General features: G+C 40.9%; 1 protein-coding gene across 1 annotated transcript in view; it reads left to right on the top strand.

Moving 5' to 3' along the window:
* Positions 1-24,670, top strand: part of Tnni3k (TNNI3 interacting kinase) — a 259,531-nt gene that overhangs the window by 107,794 nt on the left and 127,067 nt on the right. The window contains 6 exon segments of the mRNA XM_021157700.2: positions 3,854-3,940; positions 4,461-4,517; positions 5,435-5,527; positions 5,621-5,678; positions 5,775-5,969; positions 6,698-6,802. Coding sequence (XP_021013359.1) covers positions 3,854-3,940; positions 4,461-4,517; positions 5,435-5,527; positions 5,621-5,678; positions 5,775-5,969; positions 6,698-6,802 — 595 coding nt within the window.

Below are 24,670 nucleotides of genomic sequence, written 5' to 3'. Positions count from 1 at the left end.
TCCACTGGGGGAGCACTCCTACTGCACCCTGATCTTCTGGGGGAGTACCCATACTGCATCCTGATCTACTGGGGGAGCACTCATCCTGCATCCTGATCTACTGGGGGAGCACTCATCCTGCATCCTGATCTACTGGGGAAGCACTCATACTGCATCCTGATCCACTGGGGGAGTACCCATACTACATCCTGATCTACTGGGGGAGCACTCATCCTGCATCCTGATCTACTGGGGGAGCACTCATCCTGCATCCTGATCTACTGGGGGAGCACTCATACTGCATCCTGATCCACTGGGGGAGTACCCATACTACATCCTGATCTACTGGGAGAGCACCCATACTACATCCTGATCCACTGAGATTCTCCCCCAGTGAATCAGGATAGTCCTATTTACATCAGCAAAGTGAGATCACAGAGGGGCCCAGAATGATGGGGAGGACAAAGCTGTGAAGTAGGCTCTATTGTGTCTGGATAAATTCTGAGGTATGGTTTGAGGGAGTATCTCCTAAGAGAAACAGAAATAATAATAAAAAAAAGATTCTGGTTTGGCTTTCCTATTTTTATTTTTTTGGATCCAAGTATGTAACAATAAAGTTCTTAAAAGAAAGGTTTTTAAATGCCTGGAGGATCATGGAGTCAAGTTCACACTTTGAAAATGGAATTTAGTAAGAGACAGTTGAAAAGGTGATTTATTTCCAAAGATTTTGTCTTAGTTACTGTTCCATTGCTGCGAAGAGACACCAAGACAAAGGCAACTTTTAAAGGAAAGCATTTAATTGGGGGCTTGCTTGCAATCTCATCGGTTTACTCTGTAAGCATCATGGTAGGGAATGTTGCCATGGGCCGGCTGGCATGGTGCTGGAGCAGAAGCTGAGGGATCACAAGTGATTGGAAAGTCATAGGCAAAGAGTGAGACTTCGTCTGGCAAAGGCCTTTTAAATCTCAAATCCTAGTGGCACACATCCTCCTGCAAGGCCACACCTACTAATCCTGCTGAAACACTTCCACTAACTATGGACCAAGCATTCAAACGTAAGCCTATGGGGGCCGTTCTCCTTTAAACTACCACAGGAAGTCCTTCTTACACCCTGAAGCTAAAGGAATGATACACAGAAAGGGACACTTGAGCTGCTGGGCACTGCAGCTCACAAACTGCATCATCTGCAGAGAACCATGGGAAGCAAGAAAATGACCCAGATGACGGGTGGATGCAGTGCAAAGGAGTGCAAAGGAGAATGCGGCTTATTATTAGACACCTTTAAAAGAAATTTGTCTTCTTTTATCCCACTGAGCCACTGACTCACAATGAGGTGTTGTTGGAGGTTGGGATGAGTTGAGGAATGAAGAGTTGAAGAAGGTCTTGTGATCTATTGGGGGATAGAGTCAGAGAGGAAAGGCAGACCACAGCAGGTTTCTAGCTACAGAGCTGACAATGAAACTGAGGATCGTGGCCCTCATTAGCAACAGGACAGGCATGGGTCTTCCCTTCAGCCTACTTGGTACCCTGTGAGGAGTGGTTCTTGGGTTATCAGAGGGGTGCCTGCTGAACTGAGGTCAGAGATACAGTGAGAAATGGGGTGGTGGAGGTTGGGGGGAATGTTCTGTGGGATGCACAGCAGATGTAGGTGTGAGGGGGAAGGCTACAGCTGATGTTATGATGAAATGCTAGGGACCAGACTGTAGGACTGGGTATAGGAGAAGAGCAGTGGGCAGCCTTCCTGGCTTTCTGGCAAGCTGTTTTTGTTTTTGTTTTTTTTTTCTCCTTTTTAATTAAAGTAAGGCATATCCTTCCATTCCTGGGAACTGGTGGTTTTGAAATGACCTACATTGATCCTGTCTTTGTAAGCTCTACATAGGTGGTGTCTTAAGTCTCATCAGCAACACCAAGGCACTCATTAGAAAGCCATCATGAAGGTCCTCCCACATAGCTTTTCATACATAGACTCTGGGAAATCTATGCTCACTTCATGTGCTGAGTGACACTTTCTGATAGCCTGGGGCACCCCTTTTACCCAGGGTTCTTATCTCCCCTTCCCTGCCAGGATGCACCACCCTCATCTTCATCAGCCCTGCTTCACCCATGCCTTCTTTAGGTTGTTAATAGGTCAAGTTATGCTTGTTCCAAACTCAGAACTTTTAGGTTATGTACTACCCCTTCCTATCAGATTCTCATCAGAAGTTGTTCTGTTGGCCAACATCATTCAGGCTTTATGGTATGGTTCTGGTCACACAAAATCCAAGCTAACAAGCTGGGCATGGTGGTGCACGTCTTTAATCCCAGCACTCGGGAGGCAGAGGCAGGCGATTTCTGAGTCTGAGGCAAGCCTGGTCTACAAAGTGAGTTCCAGGACAGCCAGGGCTATACAGAGAAACCCTGTATCAAAACAACAACAACAACAAAAAAAAAGTCCAAGCTAACTGGTTATAACTAGAGCTTGTCCCCATAATTTTGACACAGTCTACATCCATGATTAGGAAAAACAGAAATCATTATTTACAAAATCTAAAGACAATAAAATGTAGAATCTAGTCATTTACTTCTAGAAAGTTGATATATAGATTTTCTCACAGAATTCATTATTCATGTACACAATATTTTTTAAGGAATCTGGAGGTAGATTGTTCCCTTTGTGAAAATGTCTTATGTTAGTAAATCTAGTGTTGACTTCTCCATTCTTCATTCATGAAAGCACTATTCAGTGGGCTCCTTTAAAGGGAAAATTTGACTAAATGAGCTCTACTGTGGGCATTCTACATGTAAACGGGCATGTGCAAAGCCAGTCTAAATTTAAGGTATTTGTGATAGGAAAACATTTATGCTTTTCTGTTTCTATAGTTGGCCACATTTACAGTGGGTTCAGCTGCATTTCACGGGGCTCTGGGCAAGATCTATAAGGTCCACTGTTTGCCTCTTTTACAAATTAGCTTCAGTAGATTATTTTCATAGTGAAAGCATACAATAGTGTCAAGGTTTAATTCTATTGAAAATCAATGGCTTTCTCTGAAAAGCATTTAACATTTTTCATCTTTTGCAAGAATAATTTGTGGCACAGCTAATAAGCTCAGAATGCTAGTGGTAGTAGTTTAAAATGAGACATGTCTCTCAACCTTGTGACATTCCAGGACTGGTAACAAGGTTGAGGGAGCAGCTTACCACCCTCTTCCACCTCAGAGCCCTGGGCTTCAGCTGGCAACTGGAAGAGTAACAGCTCCCTGTGTCTTAAAGCATAGACATGTTAATGTCATTGCCCCTGTGTTCCCAGTAAATATGCCACAAAGCCACACTGGAAGAGAAGACGCATAAAGAAGTGTCCCAGGGTAGGCATCCATTCCCAGTGACAGAGTCATTGTGAAGGAGGACTACAGATATCTATGTACACCCTGCTGTCTCCACCATAGAAACCTATGTTATTATCTCAATTCTGTGTTACTGGGATTGCCAACCAAGTACCAAGTCTACTCACTGTGGGTGCCCCATTCTCTCAGATACCATGTGTGTCTTTCAGACACTTAACCATGTCCTGGCCATATATACTCACACCACTTCATATCTGGTCAATCAAAAGTTTCTCATGATTAATTCCTATAATTATTTGCTCAATTACCTTATAATCCTCTTACAAGCATAATCATAGTCACATGTGTATTGTATCCCTGCTACCCACTACAGTATATTAGGATACTCTGGGCTGGTTACTTGAATGAAAGAAACACTAAATCCACATTATAATGTATTGTCTCCTTGGATATAGCCTATGTTATAAATTTTATCCAGTGGGTTTAGGGAGGGAGCCAGGATTTGTTGACTAAATCAAGTCAAAAGTATTCATCCCTTTTGTCTTTTTATGAAGGACATGATGCCATTGTTACACTCCTGAAGCACTATAAGAGACCCCAGGATGAGCTGCCATGTAACGAATATTCTCAGCCTGGAGGAGGTACCTCTTTGCTATTCTGTTTTTATTGCTGCACAAGCTTGAGTTCAATGGTAAATGTGTGTTGCTGTTATTGTCCCTCTGGGATGAGGAAGGAGGATAGAGCCAAGGGATGAGGTTCATTTGTGAAAGTTTATACCTGGGTGATGCTACACAAAGAATGGCCACCACAATCCACCGTAATATAAATATTCAAGCTTTGCATTCCTTGGAATGAATGGGCATGAGGTACAAGGCTCAGAAGGCCTAAGAAAGCAAAGAACAGTTATTTCCTATGTCAGCAATTTACTAAGACAAGGAAAGTATACCCATAGCCAGATACAAATTAAAGCAGGTACGTCTGCTGGAGTCTTCTAGAACAGAATTAGGACCTCTTTATGTAGATTATAGAAAAACATATGCACTGCAGCCTCCTGTGCAGAAGGAGATAGGAACCTTAAGCTGGTTTGTGTTTATCATGTTGAACTTTAAGGAGAAATAAATGATTGCTGCCTTCAACTCTACTGTGTAACTTGATTTCTAGATGGCTCCTATGTGTCTGTCCCATCCCCCTTGGGGAAGATTAAAAGCATGACAAAAGGTACCTGTAAGTGGGATGGTTGTTGTTTTATCGCTGAAGATGATTATTGCCTAAATACCACAGACATATATTTTGCTTTATTATGTTTTGAGTGGTGGCTACCTCAGCATCATAAGCTATGCTGATGGAGACCTTTCTTCTCAGAGTCAGCCTTGCCCTCATGCCCCTTAGTCCACAGTTGTCACAACAGGGGATCACTGATGCATACTGAAGAGAGCTCAGACTCACAGTGGACTATTTACATATATTTGGAACAAAATACAAACTATAAATATTAATATTTTTAGAATTGGAAAATCATTTGCTTTAGAAAATATTCAAATTAATAAATTACTATTTTTTAAATCTCTCAAAGAAGTGACCCTTGTTTACTTTTTTGAATGCATGCCACTGTTTGTTGAAATTAACATCACTAGATAAGGAATGTATTAAACACAAGTCCATGAAAAATTAATATTTAACCACTTGGAATCTGTAGTTTTAAAAGTACTTTTTAGTGTGGAATATGTCCTTAGACTTCTTCCTCTGCTTATCACTTGCTGCTTAATGAGCAGCCCCTAAAGACCCAGTTTACCAATAGATATTTGACTTCCTTACTGATGGAGGCCGAAGAAATGGAAACTCCATTTCTCAGACAATGAGGCAAACCATATTGGAGCATAGCTGTGTCTCTAGCCATGTTAACTGAAGGTCAGATGACAAATAAGGTCAGCCCTGACCAGAGAGATTGTGCTGCTAAGCCAGAAGGCCACCATTCTAGTAATGCAAGCCCAGACCACATGTGCAAAGGTCTTAGGATCTCCAAGTGATCAGTTACAGTTGGTATGAGGCACCTTTGGTAGAGCATGTCCATTGTGTATTTATAGCCATGTGTTCACATCCTGTACCCAAAATAAAAAGGCAATTATTGTTCGCAGAGAAGGCAGATGTTCTCCTCCTGAGGGCTGAATTACCCTCCCGTTTCCATCTGCAGCTCTCTGAAATTGAATTCCATGAGATTATCGGCTCAGGTAAGCAAAGAAACCAGATCCCTGTTACATTTTAACAACCTCAGACTCACAGTCAACTGTAAACATTTATCAACTTCTCTTAAATAATTTTAGGTTCTTTTGGGAAAGTCTATAAAGGGCGATGCAGAAATAAAATAGTGGCAATCAAACGGTAAGTAAGCAGATGAAGCACGTCATCAGCTGGAAAGAACAGGGGCTGGGCCCCTGAAAACTCATTGACAAGAACGTGTCCTCACTCCTGTCCTAGATACTGAGCCAACACCTACTGCTCCAAGTCAGACGTGGATATGTTTTGCCGAGAAGTGTCCATCCTCTGCCAGCTCAATCACCCCTGCGTGGTTCAGTTTGTGGGTGCCTGCCTGGATGACCCCAGCCAGTTTGCCATTGTCACACAATACATTTCAGGAGGCTCTCTGTTCTCCCTGCTTCATGAACAGAAGAGGTATGGGCTGTGGTCCACACTCACCTTGGACTCAGCATGTGAACCACCTTTATCTCATGCCTAGGGACTTCCCGTCAGGGACCCTGTTGCCTGCTGACGTGTCTAAGTGCTAACAAGAATGGCATTTTAAACACGGCTGATGATTTATGGCTAATTATTATATTTCCAGAAATGATATACTTAAGTGATATTTTTAAACAGTAAGTCAAGGGTAACAAATTTGAGGAATGTGAAGCCAGCTGAGGCTTATAAATAGATTAACCTTGACACATCCACATGGTATTGCACAAAAGCTCAGAACATAGTAATCATCAAGGGTTGTAGTACTGATGAGAGAAAGATTTTAAAAAGAATGTTCTTGCCCAGGTTGGACCTGAATTCATGTCTTAGATCTCTGTGGACAGAAACTATGGGGTGGTTTCACTCAGTGGCTCCAGAACATTCCATTTCTGTTATTATCATGGATTTTTGTATGACACAAATAAATTTAAAAATAAAGTAAGTATATTTTTAAACAACACGTCATATATCTGAGTTGACATTTAGTTAAGCAATTCCCAAATATGGAAAAAGGTATTCCAGACTGAACATTTAACTCCATCTTCAATGTTAATAAAAAGTTAGATAGAATTACACAGAATAAAACATCACGGGATGTTTTCCTTTGAGGGACATTCTGAGTGTTGGCTTCAACCACTTTTTTCCATTCAATCTCTTTTCTATTCTAGAATTCTTGACTTGCAGTCTAAATTAATCATTGCAGTAGATGTTGCCAAGGGCATGGAGTACCTGCACAGCTTGACCCAGCCAATCATACACCGAGACCTGAACAGGTAAGAGGCTTTCCTAAACGATGAACTTATAACTCTGCCGCTCACGAGGACACAGTGAGGACATGTCTTAGATTTATCTCAGATCAGAGTTTTCTCTATGAACACTGTGGAAAGGGAACAGGCCACTGCCATGGTCTCACAGAGATACAAAGCTATGTAACTGCCTCTCAGGGACTGTGGAAATCTAAGGAAAATTCCAGAAAAGATATTGTGTATAGAATAGGGCAATTTTTTCTTTCTTTTTTTTTTNTTTTTTTTTTGTTTTTTGAGACAGGGTTTCTCTGTGTAGCCCTGGCTGTCCTGGAACTCACTTTGTAGACCAGGCTGGCCTTGAACTCAGAAATCCGCCTGCCTCTGCCTCCCAAGTGCTGGGATTAAAGGCATGCGCCACCACGCCCGGCAGAATAGGGCAATTAATAATGTTTTCATCAAGGACAGACTGTTGCTTGCCAAAGATGATTTCATGCTTTGCTGATGTAATAAATACTCTGAGCCGGGTGTGGTGGTGCACGCCTTTAATCCCAGCACTCGGGAGGCAGAGGAAGGTGGATTTCTGAGTTTGAGGCCAGCCTGGTCTACAAAGTGAGTTCTAGGACAGCCAGGGCTATACGGAGAAACCCTGTCTCAAAAAACAAAACAACGACAAAACAAACAAACAAACAAACAAACAAACAAACAAACAAACAAAAAACCTCTAGGCTGCCAATCAGACAGAAACCCATAACCTGTAGTTAGTTATCTATAGTACTCAGGACTTAAGATAGTTAACAAATATGCTACAGATTTACTTACCTAATGCATTGCACTTTCTACCATTATGTTATTATTTTCTCATTTGGTTTATAAAAGTATTTATTGTAAAAGAATACAGCATGTCATGTTGTCAGTGCCTCTTATGTCTTGTATCATCTGTGTCTCTTGGTTCCATCATCAGGCCACATATATGATCTAACCAATCCCACCTAGATTTGTGCATGTCCATACACTGTGACAAAAGTCTCCTGAACACATTGGCAGAAAGTGCCTGCTGTTAGGGCAAGCATGTGACTGGGATTCTCAGACTAATGGTTAGGTCATCAGGTAGCTTCAGTTACTATGTAAGATGTCCTTCTGTCTCATACAAAACCAGAGATTGGATAATCTTTTTTTTTAAATATTTTTATTAGGTATTTTCCTCATTTACATTTCCAATGCTATCCCAAAAGTCCCCCATACCCTCCCCCCACTCCCCTACCCACCCATTTCCACTTCTTGGACCTGGCATTCCCCTGTACTGAAACATCTAAAGTTTGCAAGACCAATGGGCCTCTCTTTCCAATGATGGCCGACTAGGCCATCTTCTGATACATACGCACCTAGAGACACGAGGGGATCCATCCCATAATCAGCCTCCAAATGCTGACACCATTGCATACATTAGCAAGATTTTGCTGAAAGGACCCAGATATAGCTGTCTCTTGTGAGACTATGTCGGGGCCTAGCAAACACAGAAGTGGATGCTCACAGTCAGCTATTGGATGGATCACAGGGCCTCCAATGGAGGAGCTAGAGAAAGCACCCAAGGAGCTAAAGGGGTCTGCAACCCTATAGGTGGAACAACAAGATTGGATGATCTTAGCTGACATGCTCTTTTGTGCTGCCATCTTTATATTTATGTATATTCAGACAAACCAGAACAGGACACTCACCTAGTTTTCATGCAAAAGGTTTTCATGCTGAATAGAGCCTGAAACAAATATAGAATCAAAGTTCTCCACAGAGCTGGGACCCCATGGGATTTCAGTGTTTGTCTTAAACTGTGAAAACTTTAAGTCTTATATCAAGGCCAGTGTGTAAAGTAGATCAGTTTCATCTGAAAACTAAATGTGGGTGTGGAAAACTCATTTCCCACTCTGAAGAGTGAAACCTAAGGCCACTCTTGTCTGCTGTACGGACAAGCAGTCACTGCTCTAGTCCTTGCCAATACCTCCCACCTCTTGACTGTGAATAAGAGTCAGCTAAGTCCCAGATGTCATATAAAAGATTTAATTATTAAGGAATTACTTTATTTACTCAATCAACTACTACATGGGTGTGCACTATGCTTACAGATGATTGCATATGGTACATTTCCATGTGCAAAATGAAACTTATACATGCTCCACTCTCCAACTTCCCAGGAGATTTCACATCATAACAGAGAAGAGAAATGTCTATCCAAATGTATTTTAAGCAAGTTAAATATACTTAACAGCAAGTTCTATGAAAAAATAAGTAGTGAAATTTTCTATAAAATTCTAGAAAAAAAATGTTATATCAGTCCAGAGGGGCTTAGAGACAGCACCAAGGATGAACCAAAAATGAAGTCAGATGAATGAATCTGAAGGGACATCCCAAGGGTAGGAAGAGAGTAATCCAATAGAGATCAAAAAGTTAAACACACACACACACTAGCATGCACACACACACACACACATTTGTGAAGTGTGAGGCTGAATACTTGGAAAGAAGTATGGAAAAATGGAACCAAAAGAAATTAATTAGAACGTGCTGGACAAGGAAGGGTGGTTAGATGCTTTCTTATAAGCAAGAAGGTACCCTGGGGACAGGGTGTGTGTGTGTGTGTTCTGCAAACCTGAGGTCATCTTATGGAAAGACCATCCTATGCCTGATAGATTCTCAACAAGGACCTAGTCAAAAGACAGATGAGAGAGTGACTGCAGAATCTAGGCAAAAAGTTAATTAGAAACAGTGACATAAAGTGCCAGGAAAGACAAAGACTTGAAAACAGGTGAGAGAAAACCATCTAAGTAGAGCTGGTAGACTCTAACATTGGAAGTAAATCATATGGGAAGTTACCTACAGTCCCTTAGTTTTCTTTGCCTTTTCAAGACATTTAGGCCAATAAACATATTTATTAATTGAGCTTTACTAACAAAGTTAAGGGAAAAGATTTCAATGTCAAGCTATCCCAGAAAGAACTGGGGACTTAGTGCATGGAGAAGATCACTTTCCATTCTTGGCGACTTCTATGGAGATGGAGAGATGGTTTCTAGGAGAGATGGCTGCCAGTTTTCTCTAGCCATGTCTTCCTCTCCAGTATACATTCTATCATCTTGTTGATAAGTGTAAATTGTTACCATCGGTTACTCAGCAGGACTGGGAATATAAATATTGATTACATATGAAAATAAAACATTTAATGTATAAGAGAAACAAGCTTATTTTATCTGAGTATAATCAAACCAATGTGCTTAAATTTTCCAAAACTGTTCAAATTTTATGAAGCAAGCATAGCCACCTACCTAGATTTGCAAACCCTTTTCTGCTTATCTTCAACCTAGTAACAACCTCAAAATTTTCACTCACATTTCTCAAGATAGGACATTGTACATGGCTCAAAGGCACATGCTTAGTACACCATGGAGGACTTACTACCATTTATTTACATAAACAATATGTCATAATATACGGAAGCTACTAAGTCTCCACTTTGGGTAGGGACATGACTATAACAGTACTTCAAATCAACAGAAGTAATTGTTGCCTCTGAGACTTCGTGCTCCTGTCAGCTAACCTAGGCCTAGTCCTGGAAGCATCTAAACTCCATACAATCTAATCTAGGTATAGAATGTTTCCAGCCTCTGAAATTACCACTGAATATTCTCACCCTTTCTTGTTCTTTGTGGTCTCTTCTTGGCTGGTCAATTCAGCTGTTCTGGCTCAAAACTTCTCTTCAAGCTGACTGATTCAATCTGGCTTCTCTCTGCTTCTTCTGAATTGCTCTGCTTGGCTGCTAACTCTGCCAATATGTTCTAATCTTATAGCTCCTTCTCATTTTCTGGCTCACTATCTTCACCTTTGTACAGCTCATTCTCTCTCTGCAGCCTGTACTCTGTATAATAGTCCCAGTAAAAACTACCGTCTCTCCCTATATCCCTCTCTCTTCTCATAAAAGTTAGAAATATCCTATTCTGTCAAATTGTTCTCTGATTCATCACTTTGTCTGCCACTCAATTAGATACCACTTTCAAACATGGGTGCTTACTTCTACAAACTATCTTTAGCATCATTGTTTGGTATTAAAGGAATGTACTAAAGGAGTGGTACTAAGGACCAAAGCTATGTGTTAAGTGCTGAGCAACACCACAATAAGAAACAGATTTTTTTTCCAGGAAATAACACAATCTTGGGGCGTCACAACATGATCAAATATCCTCCAACACATGACTGAGGACCAAAATGGCTCAAAAGCAGCTGTTAAGAGAATTCAAGCAAATAAAACATCACATTGAAGTGGAAAGCTTACTAAGGATGCAAAGCTAGAAGAACAGGCCTGAGTCTTTTCTATGAACACACACTTTGCATTTCCTCAGTACTCAGAAAGTCTCCCTGGAGCAAGCAGGGAGAGTTTAGATACCAGTTGCCATCACACCAATATGATTGTTGGTTGCTTATGGTTTTATAACAGAGGGTTTTACCCCACAGCTCAAGATGTCACAGGGCTTCAGGGATAGAGAGAGCCTGCTCTCTTTCCTCATCTCCTGAGATCAGAACCTTGTATCCATATGTGGAAATTTCTCAAGCAATGTAGTTTTAGAGAAGTTCTCAGGGCATTTGTAAATATGCCGTTGTAGTAAAACATAAAAGGGTTGAGGGTAGTTTATATAGTCATGGCTACTTCTGGGTATTGTCTTGTGGAAATTCTGAATGCCTTTCATACAGTGAGGAGGCTACTAGAGATGGCTGGTCAACCTACAGAAAGGGGACACTTCTATATTGGGGATGGTCACTTGTTAGTTTAGCAAAAGGTAAAACAAACAAACTTATTTTTCTCTTGGCAAGAAAGACTTCTCTGTGGCTTTTTGTTATAATACCCTGAGCATTAATTTCAGTGCTCAATGAATACTAAGGAGAAGGGTCACCTGCAGCGAATGGGAGGGTTCTGCTAAAAGGAGGCCGTGCTTGTGCAGAATCTGTAGTATTAATCATCTCCATCATGCAGAAAACAAACTGGGCAAAGAGACCAATCTAGAGTCAGCTTCTTGCCACAGTCTTCACACTGCATTTTAATGGAAGATGAAGTCCTTCCAGAGACAGAGAGGGAAGGCTCGGTGATGGTGATACCTGTCACAATTAGCTTTAATTATCAACCGACACCACTTGAAATCAACTGGGAAGAATCTTAATGAGGGATTGTCTGCATTCTTTGGCCTGTGGGCATATCTCTGGGGATTGTCTTAGTTAATTGATATGGGAAGATGGAGGCCACTATGGGTGGCCCATAGAGTTTAAATATTTTTAAACTACTCACAGTTTTTATTCAGGAACGCTCTAATTTCTTAAGGAATGACTTAGACCCAGTTTATGTATTTACTTCATGAAGTTGGTACTTAAGGTCACAGTTACAGCTAATGGCTTTAAAAAACTTTGTGTTTAAAACTAACCAGGTATCTATTCTCTTAGGCAAGCGTATTTCTAAACTGTTGGAAAATTGTGCCATCACTGCAAGTGGATGTTCTTCTCCCCTGATGAGTGCACTGTAACACTCTGCAGCACCATAAGGAATGAATAGTAGCAAGCGCTTCACAGTGGCCATAGGAATACATACACACACACACACACACACACACACACACACACATTTTATATACTATCAAGTAATACATGAATATGTATCTTTTTCTAAATACCATATTTATTTCCTTATATAAGAAGTAGATTATAAAAACACTCTGTTAGGCCTGATATGGTGGTGAATGCATGCAATCTCAGGTCCTGGTGGATACTGTAGGATTATAAATTAGAGATCTGGATGGAATAGTTTGAGGCTAGCTTTGGCTGCATATTGAGACTCAATACAAAGCACAATAAAACAAAACAAACCCTTCCTGTCTAGTTCACACAAGTGTTTCTTTTTATAATGCAAAATTGAGTAGCCTGTAGTATAATTCTGAGAAGGACTCTGCTGGAATTTTGAGAGCCATCTTGTTCCACTAAATATAAAAGAAAATAATTACAGATAATTTAAAAACAGAAAACTTTTTGGTGATGAGTGACAGATAATTTCAAAAGACAAACCTGATAAGGGCTAAATGGATTTTAATTTTGAAGGTGACACTTAAACAAATCAGCATAGATTTTTAGGCAATAACAAAGAAAAATGGAGAAAATTTTAATAGTTGTTTTTAACTTGACATGTGTACTTGCCTTTCAATTGAGTACAAAATACCAAACTGCAATTAAAAACACAGCAGTCAAGTGAAGAAATTTATTACTTTTCTAATTATCCATCAGGCATGGGCCCTGTTCACAGGGATGTAGTCTGCATGACTGTTTACTACTACACATGGTGGTGATGCAGAAGGATCTTAGCGATCAATGGTCAATACTGTCTTGAGAACTCTAATGCCCATGTGCAGGCCAAACACATGATTAAGCTGCAGTGTCTCTGAAGACCCAGAAACCTGTGGACACTTGTGAAATCATCAGCTCTGGTTTCGTGTCTGTCTAGTTTAAATCCATCATCACAAGACAACAAGTGCTTAAAAGCTGGTTCTACATTTCCGCAACTATCATAATATCATTTGTTTTTATGGCTGAATAAAATTCCATTGCATATAAGTAACGTACTTCATCCATTCATCTTGAAGTTCAATTATTAGTTAGGTACAAAACATAAAAATGGCTTTGGGAAAGTAGGGACATATGTTCCTGGGCCAGAACATGATCCAAATACATGACTGGTTATGTGCAAGAACATGAGCTACACCGTTCAGCTAAAGCACTCGTCTGCACTCGTTGGTATCCCACACCAGTCAAAACGCATGCACACCCCCTTTTACCTTTAAGAAAGAATATTTAAACACAAGCTCTGACTTCAGCACACAGAGCACTTTGCTGTGTCACCCATAGCAGAAGGGCACCTCAACGATTAAGAATGACAAGTTACTCTATCCTCCGTGTGAACCTGCTCAGGTGTTGCTGTCTGGCCTCCGACATGCATTTCTGACTTGGAAGTTTGGCTCTTTGTCCTCGGCTCCCATAACTTGCGGGAGGAGCCATTTTCTTCTGACTCTTTAGTTCCTATCCATTACCTAAACAGAAATTCTCCATCCACCTCATTTTGACTTTCTCTGTGTGGACACTCCAGCCCCTCCACAGTCCTCACTGCCTAGTTTCCAGACGCTGATTATGTCATAAGCACGCTCAGCATACTTCCTCTGGTTTAAGCTTCCCCAAATGGGAACAACTGCGCAGCCTGATTCTGTTTCCCTTCTCCGGTGCCATAAGGCTATGAGGCCTGAGTAGTTAGTTCTCTGTGCGTCCACAGAAATAACTAAAATGTCCTCAGAGAGCCACTTAAAATCTCTCCTCTCTTACCTGTTAGAACGACTCATTTAATTTTTCACTGCATCCACTGGTCCTAAAAGTGGTTGTCTTATGCAATACCTCATTAAGCAACCTCCCTTCGATACTAAGCTCCTTCATATCTGAGGGTCCGAACTAGAATCAGCAGCACACATCTGTTATCCCACCGGTGTTATAGAACAGACCTCCCGCAAGCCATCTCCTGTGTTGAGTACCATCAGAACCTTCAGCTCAGCCACCCCACACCTGGAGGCGGGTTCTAAGACACCTGTGAATCCTGCATCTTTAACTGAGCATGGAAAGTTCCAAGCGGGAGTGCTGTAAAAATCCATGTTCAGTGTTGGTTTTCTTTTTTTTTTTTCCTTTTTTTTTTTTAAATTTTAATATTTTTATTACATATTTTCCTCAATTACATTTCCAATGCTATCCCAAAAGTCCCCCGTACCCTCCCCCCCACCACTTCCCTACCCACCCATTCCCATTTTTTTGGCCCTGGCGTTCCCCTGTATTGGGGCATATAAAGTTTGTGTGTCCGATGGGCCTCTCTTTCCAGTGATGACGGACTAAGCCATCTTTTGATACATATGCAGCTAGAGTCAAGAGCTCCGGGGTACTGGTTAGTTTATAATGTTGTTCCACCTATAGGGTTGCAGATCCCTTTAGCTCCTTGGGTACTTTCTCTAGCTCCTCCATTGGGAGCCCTGTGATCCATCCANTAGCTGACTGTGAGCATCCACTTCTGTGTTTGCTAGGCCCCGGCATAGTCTCACAAGAGACAGCTATATCTGGGTCCTTTCAGCAAAATCTTGCTAGTGTATGCACTGGTGTCAGCATTTGGAAGCTGATTATGGGGTGGATCCCTGGATATGGCAGTCTCTAGATGGTCCATCCTTTCGTCACATCTCCAAACTTTGTCTCTAACTCCTTCCATGGGTGTTTTGTTCCCAATTCTAAGAAGGGGCACAGTGTCCACACTTTGGTCTTCATTCTTCTTGAGTTTCATGCGTTTAGCAAATTGTATCTTATATCTTAAACTTAGGATACCCAAGATATAAGATACAATTTGCTAAAAGCAGTGTTGGTTTTCTAAGGGATTTGTTTTGTTTTTGTTTTTGTTTTGTCATTTTCCTTAACACAACAGAGCTACCCCTGAGCCAATCACATCCAAGCCAGGGCAGCCTGCTGTTTCACTGGCTTGGAACTCTCTTCCCTTCCCTCACCCAGGAGCTGAGTGTGGAGGGGTAGGAAGGGTGCCTCTCTCTGCCAGTGCTTCCCCGAGGCTGCTGCGAGCTCACTGACCTCTAATTTGCTAGAGCTGCTGGTTCCCTACTTGGCTGTCTTCCATTCTCCAGAGACCCTGCCTGTATAAAGGAGGCTTTTGAAAATGTCAACAAAACCTTCTCTCTGTCTGGCCTCATTTCTCTCTGCTCTGGTTTCTTAGGAGACTCGGCGGATACCCCCTCAGTGTCTTGTCGATTTCCTGAGCAGCTAACCTTTCCGTAATGATATTAATGCTGCCGCCACCGGCATCTCTGCCTTTCCCACTCCTCCGTTTCCAACCCCAGCTTGCTGAAATGCATTAATGTTGGATTCTTACAATTCTAAAGTTTCAGTACAATGTGTGAAAGGACCCAGAGTCAGAAATAATCGTTAAAAGCGGGGATTAAGCTTGATAACTTGATAATTCTCTCCTACTGGTTATATTTCTAGCAGCTACTATATAGCATGAATTTGACACATAAAACATACAGTGCATTGATACCATTTTAAATGCTTTCTATTTATAAATATTCAATCAGCCTGGGGAGAAAGCCACTTGCCAGGCACATACACTGTCTTTGCCTTTAGCTATAGTTGATCATGTATGGTGGTCTGCTAGCTGTGGGTATCTTGCCTTTGAAAGTTCAGAGGACAGGGGAGCTGAGAGCCCAGATGTTGAAGCCAGTCAGTACACATGTGAATAATCTCCCCTCCTGTAATCTTCTCTAACCTGTTTCAATGGAACTTTCCTTAGCAAGAACTCTCAGAGAACAATTATACCTGACTTCTTGGATTTAAATGAGAGAATACATTAGCAATCATCATCTTTCTGAAAGAATATTTTACTATTCAATAAGGTTTTTAAAATTACTATACTTAAATTTTGTACAAGAGGGTTGAGCCTGCTACAGTGCATCTGCAGTTATCAGAGTAGAATTTGAAGGACTTGGTCTGTTCTCTTTCTACCATGTGTGTCCTGGGAATCAAACTTAGGTCATTAGGCTTGGTGGCAGACACTCGAACCCACTGAGCCATCTCTCCAGTACAACCTAATATTTGCCAGTGTCACCTGTGCTTCTGATGGTCTGTCATTTTGATCATATTCCCTTGTTTTTGCTTAGCATGCTGTAGATGAGTGAACTCTCACATAAGACTCTGAGGAATGCCTGGCTTGCATATAGATATTTTCTGCAAAGAGTGGGGGAAGGTTGCAGACACATCCCACCTTCACAGATATCTGCAATCCCCTTGTACATCAAGCATCCGTCAGCAATTCCATTGCGTAGACTCCTGGCTGGGGCAGAATCTGACTTAAAGTTGTCTCCTCAGTGTCTCTCCACAAGACTCATTCACACAGTGATGGGGATTCTTATCTTGTCCTTACTCAGCAGCTGAGTGACAACCCTCATGATGCAAAAGAGCCATCAGCAGCACATCCTGGCAGTCAGAAAGTCTAAGATGTGTTTTCATGGGGACTATGTGAGGTGTCTGCGTTCTTACGCAGTTTTCCTTCCCAGAGGCCAACCAGCTCACCCAGCAGTACAGCTCAGCCAGCATCCAGATTATTGTCAAGATGAATATTCGGCACTTGTTTAACAGTGACAGGAAAGAGTAATTCTACCCAGTCACAGCTTCCTGGTCCCGAGAGACAGCTAACTTTGTTCTTCCTCCCTGCATGGTTTCCCGTTGTTACATCACTTCACTTCTCTCTGATTCGAGTTCCTCTTGAGCAAAATGGAGACAGTGGAGTCTATTTGTTGTGTTGAGCAGTAGAGTCAGATCACAAATACACTGGAGAAAGTTCCCACAAAAGAACTTTGTTTTTAAGTGTCAATTCCAAAAGCACAGAAAGGTCTCATCTCAAAGAGATAAAAGATAGTTTACTGTGGAACCCAGATCTTAATGGCCATCGCCTAGGAACACAGATTTTTCAGCTCTCCAATTTAATGATTGAAGTGGTAACAGATTCATGACATTTTTATAGTAACAAGACAAAGTTGTAAATCACGATGTTTTTTTAAGGCATTGGTGGAGGCAGAAGTCTAGGTACTTACAGCCAAAGGGAGATGTCTTTGCCATTATCCTCGGGTATTGGAACATCCTGGCCTCCAGTTAGTGGAAGCTAAATCTGCCTGTATACTACTAAATGTATTTTACATTGTGGTCATGAATTGCATGAATTCCCTCTCCAGTGGGGATAGAAATCCTATGTCTCAATTCTTAGAGTAGCAGACAGCTTTCATTAGTCCATTCAGTGCAAACGGTCAGGGATCTTGGGTGACCCCTTTCTTTAAGATTGGAGCCCATTTTAATAGACTTCTGCTGTCTGTGGTCTCAGGAAGGTTTGGCCTCCGGAGGTCTCCAGACTCGCTATGGTTTTTGAAGGAAACTAATGATCACAGACATCTTCTGACGCTTCCACTTTCTTTAATTTCTCTTTTCTCACTTCATATAAAGAATAAGAATGATACACTGAGCCTCCTGTTGGGACGTGGGTGGCCTTGAGGGCAGACATTTCCCACTGAACTCTTATTAACCTTGATAAAGTTTCTTTTGTATCCTAAATATGAGGCTAATGAGCTGTTAATTGCCAAACTTCCTCAGCTCTGCAGAACCAGAGAGAAACACTAAGAATTTCCTGTACCTTCCACGTTCTGTCTCTTCCGCTTTGCTACATCTCTATGAAAACATACCAGGCCTAGATCTCACCCTAGGCCATGTGTTCCCCCAGTGCCTCCTCCAGGCATGCCTCCCACAGGCTACCACATCTCTCATGCAGATGTTGATTTCGGGTTAACATCCCTCAGTCAGCTAAAAATCACTCTAAACTCCAGTGCTTGCCCTACTGGACAAGACTTTCTCTATCAGGGTAGGTGCTGTGAAAGTTGTACGATTTTATCCCCAGTGCCTTAGTAGACATTCATTTAATATTTGTCAAGTGCAGGAAGAAATTAATTATAAAAAACCCAAAGGCTATAAGAATAATATCCAATCTAGTTAAATATTCCTAATTTTGAGGGGGTCTTCTAAACAGAAAATGGCTGAAAGGCTTATAGGGATATTAACAAAATTACTAAGACAATAAAGTTTGTGACATGCTAAGTGTGTTATCCAGGTTGTATAGGCATGCACTCCAAAACATTGTATAAATTGATATTTCATCCCATTTAACCAGAGCAACCATGACTGTATGCAACAGTTTATCTCTCCACATGGACCTTACTTTGGAGAATTCAGAGCAGGCATGAGGATGTAATTCTTGCTCAATATAAATGTGGTATTTCATGATTTGAAAGTTGCTTAGTTAGTTAGTTACCTAGTTTCTGAATTACTATTTCTATTGCATAAATCACTAGTCTGAATATTTTTGTATTAAGGATAATTATATGCCTATTAGTCACTAGCTATCTTTCCTCAAAATAAAATAAGGTTGAATTAAAGAAGCAGGTAAAAGTGAAAAACAAAATAATAATTAGTTCCAGTGATCTGATTTCTAATTTCCTCAGGCAAAAAGTTAGTCAGACAAACTTATTGTGTAGTATGGACATTGCTCAAGGCTGTCTGTTAATTCATAAGCCAAAACAAGGCCCTGAAACCCTAGCGATTTTCAGTCAATGCTGACCGTGTAGACTTGAGCCAGCACTAGCTTTTTCTAAGTCAATTGATTTTTCTTCTCATAGGCAACATATTTATTCCCTAACCTGAAGCATTTCCATGCCTGACTGGAATATTTTTGCATGCAATTAATGTTTTCATTTGACTTTCAATGAGGACTCAAAACAGTTTGGCTTGTCACAGTCAAATTATTTAAATATTCCTGTGAAAAGAGTGTGGGAACCCAAATCAGATTCGTGGAACCTGCAGAAACAGTGGCAGGGCTCTGTGCACTTGTTATGTTCTTATGTCTAAATTCATCATTTCAGAATGTTTTTATGGTGATGCTCGGTTTCCTAAGCAAAATGAATTATTGAATGTCTTTAATGGAATTTTTTTAATTTTTTTACTGACTCAGGAGTGACTCTCCAAGAAGCATTTTTGCTTCTTTATAAAATATGCCTGTTGTTTCAACAGCACAAGTATATGACACCTTCTGCTCACAGGGGGAAAAATGTTCATTTCTCAGTCATTCTTTACTCTTCCTAATTGAGCAGAATTATCTAAATTATAGACATAAGTATGGCCACAATTCTCTGACTAAATTCTACTTCAGACATATGAAACAAATTACCTAGAATAGGATACATAGTGCATACATTTTGCATACATACATAGAAATATGCATACAGATGTATATATACACATGCATACACTCATGCACACATATATATGTATACATACATGTGCATATGTTTGCTACAGTCTTTTAGAATAAACCCTAGGCACATGCTAAGCAAAAACTCAGGCACTGTGCTGAGCACACAGCCTCAATTGAGCTTGAGAGGCTACAGATTAGACTATAATGGACAAGATGAATGGTTTGCTAGGCTTGAAGGCTGAGAACTGAATGCGTTGCAAGGGGGTCAGGGAATCTTTCTGGGTTTGAAATGGTGCTATCTGGCTTGAGACTGGAATTCTAATGTTTTCACAAGATTACATATATGCTTAAATTCATCAAATAGCCTTTAAATAGATGGAGTCCCCCCTCTCACTTCTAAAATGAGTAAAAAATAAATTGTCGAATGCAGGTATAGAATCAAGAAGAGCAAACTCTCTTAAGCAAGATACACAAAGTTGCAGGACTTGGAAGTATCCCAATCAAGAACAAAACGTATTTTATCTTCACATTATGTTAAGAAGGAGGAAGAGTCATTCTTATTAAGAGACAGTCTTATTATGGATGTCAAAATAAATTCCAGCTAAAGAAAAATAAACATAGCTAATGGGAGAAACAAAGTTTTCTTCAAAAGCTATCCCTGAATCCACACCCAGCACACACTGAGGTCAAGGTAGTCGTCTAACGATGGTAATGCTTGATGTCAAGACTGTGAACAGAGCCAGGAATGAAGAGCATGCAATTCCTTGAAAACTGCATTTGCCCTCTGTCCATTCTCACAGGCTCTGATATGATATGTTGATAGTTAGTGCCAGCTCCTGATGATTATCCAGTATATACAATGACCAGCAAAATGCATAGTTTTCTGTGCCACAACAAAAACTGATGGAAAAACATGTGATCTCATAACTCTTACTAGTTAATAAATATAAGGTTTGAGAAGGAGAAGAGGATGTGTCCACAGAGGATTCCATTCATTAAGTATGTGATGTTCAGTGTGCTGCTCTAAATGGCTAAAGAGATTTACTTTGTTACACTGATGAGAGAAGATATCTGCAAGTTCTAATAAAAACTGATACAACAAATCGTTTATAATCTAGACTATCAAAGTGAGGACCAATAGACAATATAACTCAGGCTGGTGCAAGAAACACCTTAGAAAGTGAAAGTCTGTCCATCAAATAATCTTTGTGGAGAATACTTCCATTTCCACCCTGGTCTAAGGGCTGTTAAACCCAAAATAGGGAAGTTTAATGGGACAATTCAAAATTAGTTCACAGAAGAAAATTAGCTACAAAATAAACACAATGAGGGCTAAGGAGATGCTTGCTCAATGGGTAAAGTGCTTGCCCTAAATGCCTGAGGATCTGAGTTCAATTCCCAGGTCCCATGTGAAAAAGATGAGTATGGATAAACACACTTGTAGTCCCATGGTTGGAGAGACAGAAAAGTACATCCATGAGGCTCTCTGGTAATCCAGGCTGGCCAAATTGGTGAATTCAAAGTTCTGTGATCTCTCATAAAACAAATAAACAAAACAACATTGGCATAGCTTCTGAGAAACTCAGGATTGTGGAGCAACATGTTTGTTTATTCTGTAATTAGTCAGAATATACCATGTGCCAGCGCCTCTGTTGCCACTGCAGACACTCAGGATGCAAAACAGGTTTTGTCTCTATGGGGGATACAGTCTTTGAAGGCTGATAATTTTAACAAAGAACATGCTGAAGCATTGTGGGAATAGATTAACATGAGCAAATATGGAGTCTCTGGTACGATTCCATGAGGGACAAGAGCCAAGACTGGCCTGAGATGCTGCCAGTGGGAGTGTTTTCCAGGTAGAGTCCATCAGGTTGCTGAAGATAGAACTCAGCCCCATCAGAGAAGACCAAGAAGACCTGGAGAGGTGCGGAGAAGAGCCTGGGGAAACAGTGCCTAGAGAATTGAGAAGTGAGAGGAGATGCTTACTATGCTAATAACAAGGGGGAACTTGCCTAGAATGAAGACCAAAACAATATCCTCTGTACCTGTGAGAACAAGAAAATACCCACAGGACTCAACTAGAGGTTCCTAATGAATGTTTAGAACCTCATAGTCAAAGCTTGCCCTTAGAAAGTGCCCATTAAACTCCATCTTAAATGCTTTTTGCTGTGATTACAACTCATGCAGTACAGTTGGCCCGTTTGCTTGCTTCTGAAGAAATAGCCATTGCCACATCCATGTGCTTTACAGTTGCTAGGTGACAGTGCTGGTTTGGAACATAGGCAAACCAACTGAAGCTTTGGGGTCGTCAAGGGTGTTGGTAAGAAGAACAGTGGACCCAGCCAATAGAATGTTTACAGGAAGTCTCAAAGTCCTAGGCAACTACTAGAGGAGGTTGCAACTGGATTGCTGCATATTGAACTGGATATGCAAGATGGGGTGCTGGATCCCACGTGGCTTGTGGACTGCTCTAGTAGAGAAGAAATTGATTCTATAGGATAGAACTCAACCATGCATGCGATGTCCTTTCAGTTAATTTGGGAACTGGCTGCAGGAACGTGCAGAGAGTGGATTGCTTGCACCCAGGACCTGACGGTACACTGTCATCTCTGAATCCGAGTTGTCTACGGTCAGCAGAATGTGTCCATTCTCCACCTACCAGAGGTGTTCTGGAGCAACCATCTACCTGTGGAGCTTTAGATGCCTCAGTCAGTACCTGTCAATCTCTTGCTGGGATGGACTCCTTGCAAATAAGGACAATCCTCTCTTTCAGGATAACTCATTTGACTGACTTCCTGCTTTCCATACCTTCCCACATCAGATCTCTTAGTTTCTATTTTCTGAGACTTTCAAATAAATGTGAGTTGACTTCTTGGCCTAGAACTAACCACATGAAGTGCATGCTTTTCCCATTTTATCACTTTGGAAACAAATGTCTGGCTTTCAGAGGAGCTTCTTCAGTATAATGTTTAATTTGAAGCTTTAATTTTGCAAAGCTTGGGAGCACAATTAAGGATTAGATAATACACACTGTCTTCTGGAACTAAATAAACTGGTTACAGCTAGAGTTCGGTGAGTATTCTGTGCTTAGACACAGACCTTCTGTAGCTATGGAACGAATAGTCCTTACAGAGACAGTAAATAAATAGTAGGCACAGCTCTCATCACACCGATTATCTGCAAACAATGAGCAATGGGGAACACAGACACAGGTGAAAGGGAGTGGGCACTGGCTTGATATTTCCTTTATTCTCATAATTGCAAGACAATTTTCTTCAATTACATTGGAGATGATATCAGGGATAATTAAAACTGTGGGGAGAGAAAGGAATAATGGGTTAGATGGGCACTGAGAGGGACAAAGGCTTAAAAGAAAAACCAAATTATTTACAAGCATCGTCTCTGAATCAAGATAACAGAACATTTTAGTGAAAATAAAAGCCAGCCTTTACACAGACCCGCTGTGTCCATCAAGAAAGTAGCTTTGCATGTGATGGGACTCAGAGAGAATGGCTGCCGCACAGGTGGCTAGTAGGTAACATGGAAATGGGAGGTTTTGTCTCTTAGATCATGTCTAAGAAGACTGGCTAAAACAAGTCAACTAGGACATTTTTACAAAACCTCCATCTCTATGCCTTTTAAAATAATGGATAAGATAAATAATAACAAAGTTGTTTTATTCAGTATTTGTATTACGTTTCTGTCATGCTGATGAAATGCCATAGCCAAGGCGGCTTATAAAAGGAAGGTTTTACCTGCGCTAGAGTCAGAACATCATGGTAGGGAATCAGGGCAGCCAGTGTCGGGCGTGACAAGCACAAAGCTGGGAGCCAATATCTTCAAACACAACCAGAAAGCAAAGAGAACGAGCTGGAGGTGGTTATGAGGCTGTAAGCGGAAAACGGTCACCTCTACTGACATATATGAGCCTCCCCAAATATCACCACCAGTGAGGCACCAAATGTTCAAATCTCTGAGCATTCTTACTCAAACCATCAAAGTGCTGTCTTATCAGGCTGAGCAGTAAGAAGGAAGCAGGCCAGAGTTAAATGTGGCCTTTAGTCAAAGGTTGGTCCAGTCTTTGTAAATCAATAGCATCATATAACTTGAAATAATGATTTCAAAGTAAAGTAAAAACTTCCTGGAAATCTGATGACATGATGAGCTGCTTCCTCTCTGTGTTCCATAGCAGCTTCAAAGTCCAAATTCTATGCTGAGGGTTTTGCTTCATGTTAAGTTATATTGAGGTGGCAGTTCTCCTGTGTGGGCATCTCCTGTTTTCCCAGTGTGGTGTAGTCTTGGGTGGAAGTCAGTTGGCTGTAGTAACGTTAGCTTATTTCTGTGGCCTTTGTTCTATGCTATCGATCTCCATGTCTGTTTATATGCCAATGCCATGCCTTTTCAGGTATGATGACTCTGTAATATTTCTTGAAATTAAGTGTTGTAATGCCTCTAGTTTTATTCTTTTGACTCAAGACTTCTTTGGCTATTTTGATGTTTTTATAGCTCTGTATGGATTTTAGATTATTTTTACAGTTCACTTAAGAACATTGATGGTATTTTGATGGGCATGGCAAGGAGTCTTTAAATTGATTTGGGTACTTTAGTAACAATTTTTCCAACCCAAGCTACATTGGTGTCCTTCTCAATGTGTCTCACAAGCGTACAGAAGCCTCTTACTTCCATGGTCAGGTTCATTCTTTGGTATTCACCTTTTTAGCTCTGATTTTTTTTTCCTTGACAGGTTTACTGATGAAGTCCAGGAACGCTACTAATGTTCCATGTGTTGAATTGTATGCGGCCAGTTTACTGAATTCATCAGATCTAGTTATCTTTCCATGGGGATCTTTGTTTCCTTGTTCATAGAGTTACTTCATTTGCAAACAGGGATAATTGGAGTCCTCGCTTGCTATTTATATTTCTTTTATTTGTTTTTCCATTCTTAACTCTGCTGGCTAAATTTTCTGTACAGAACTGAATAGCAGAAGTGGTGGGGAGCATTG

Source organism: Mus caroli, chromosome 3, assembly GCF_900094665.2.
Source record: "Mus caroli chromosome 3, CAROLI_EIJ_v1.1, whole genome shotgun sequence".
Classification (NCBI taxonomy): Eukaryota; Metazoa; Chordata; class Mammalia; order Rodentia; family Muridae; genus Mus; species Mus caroli.
The sequence above is the reverse complement of the archived record's forward strand: the minus strand, read 5'-3'. Positions and strand labels throughout refer to the sequence as shown.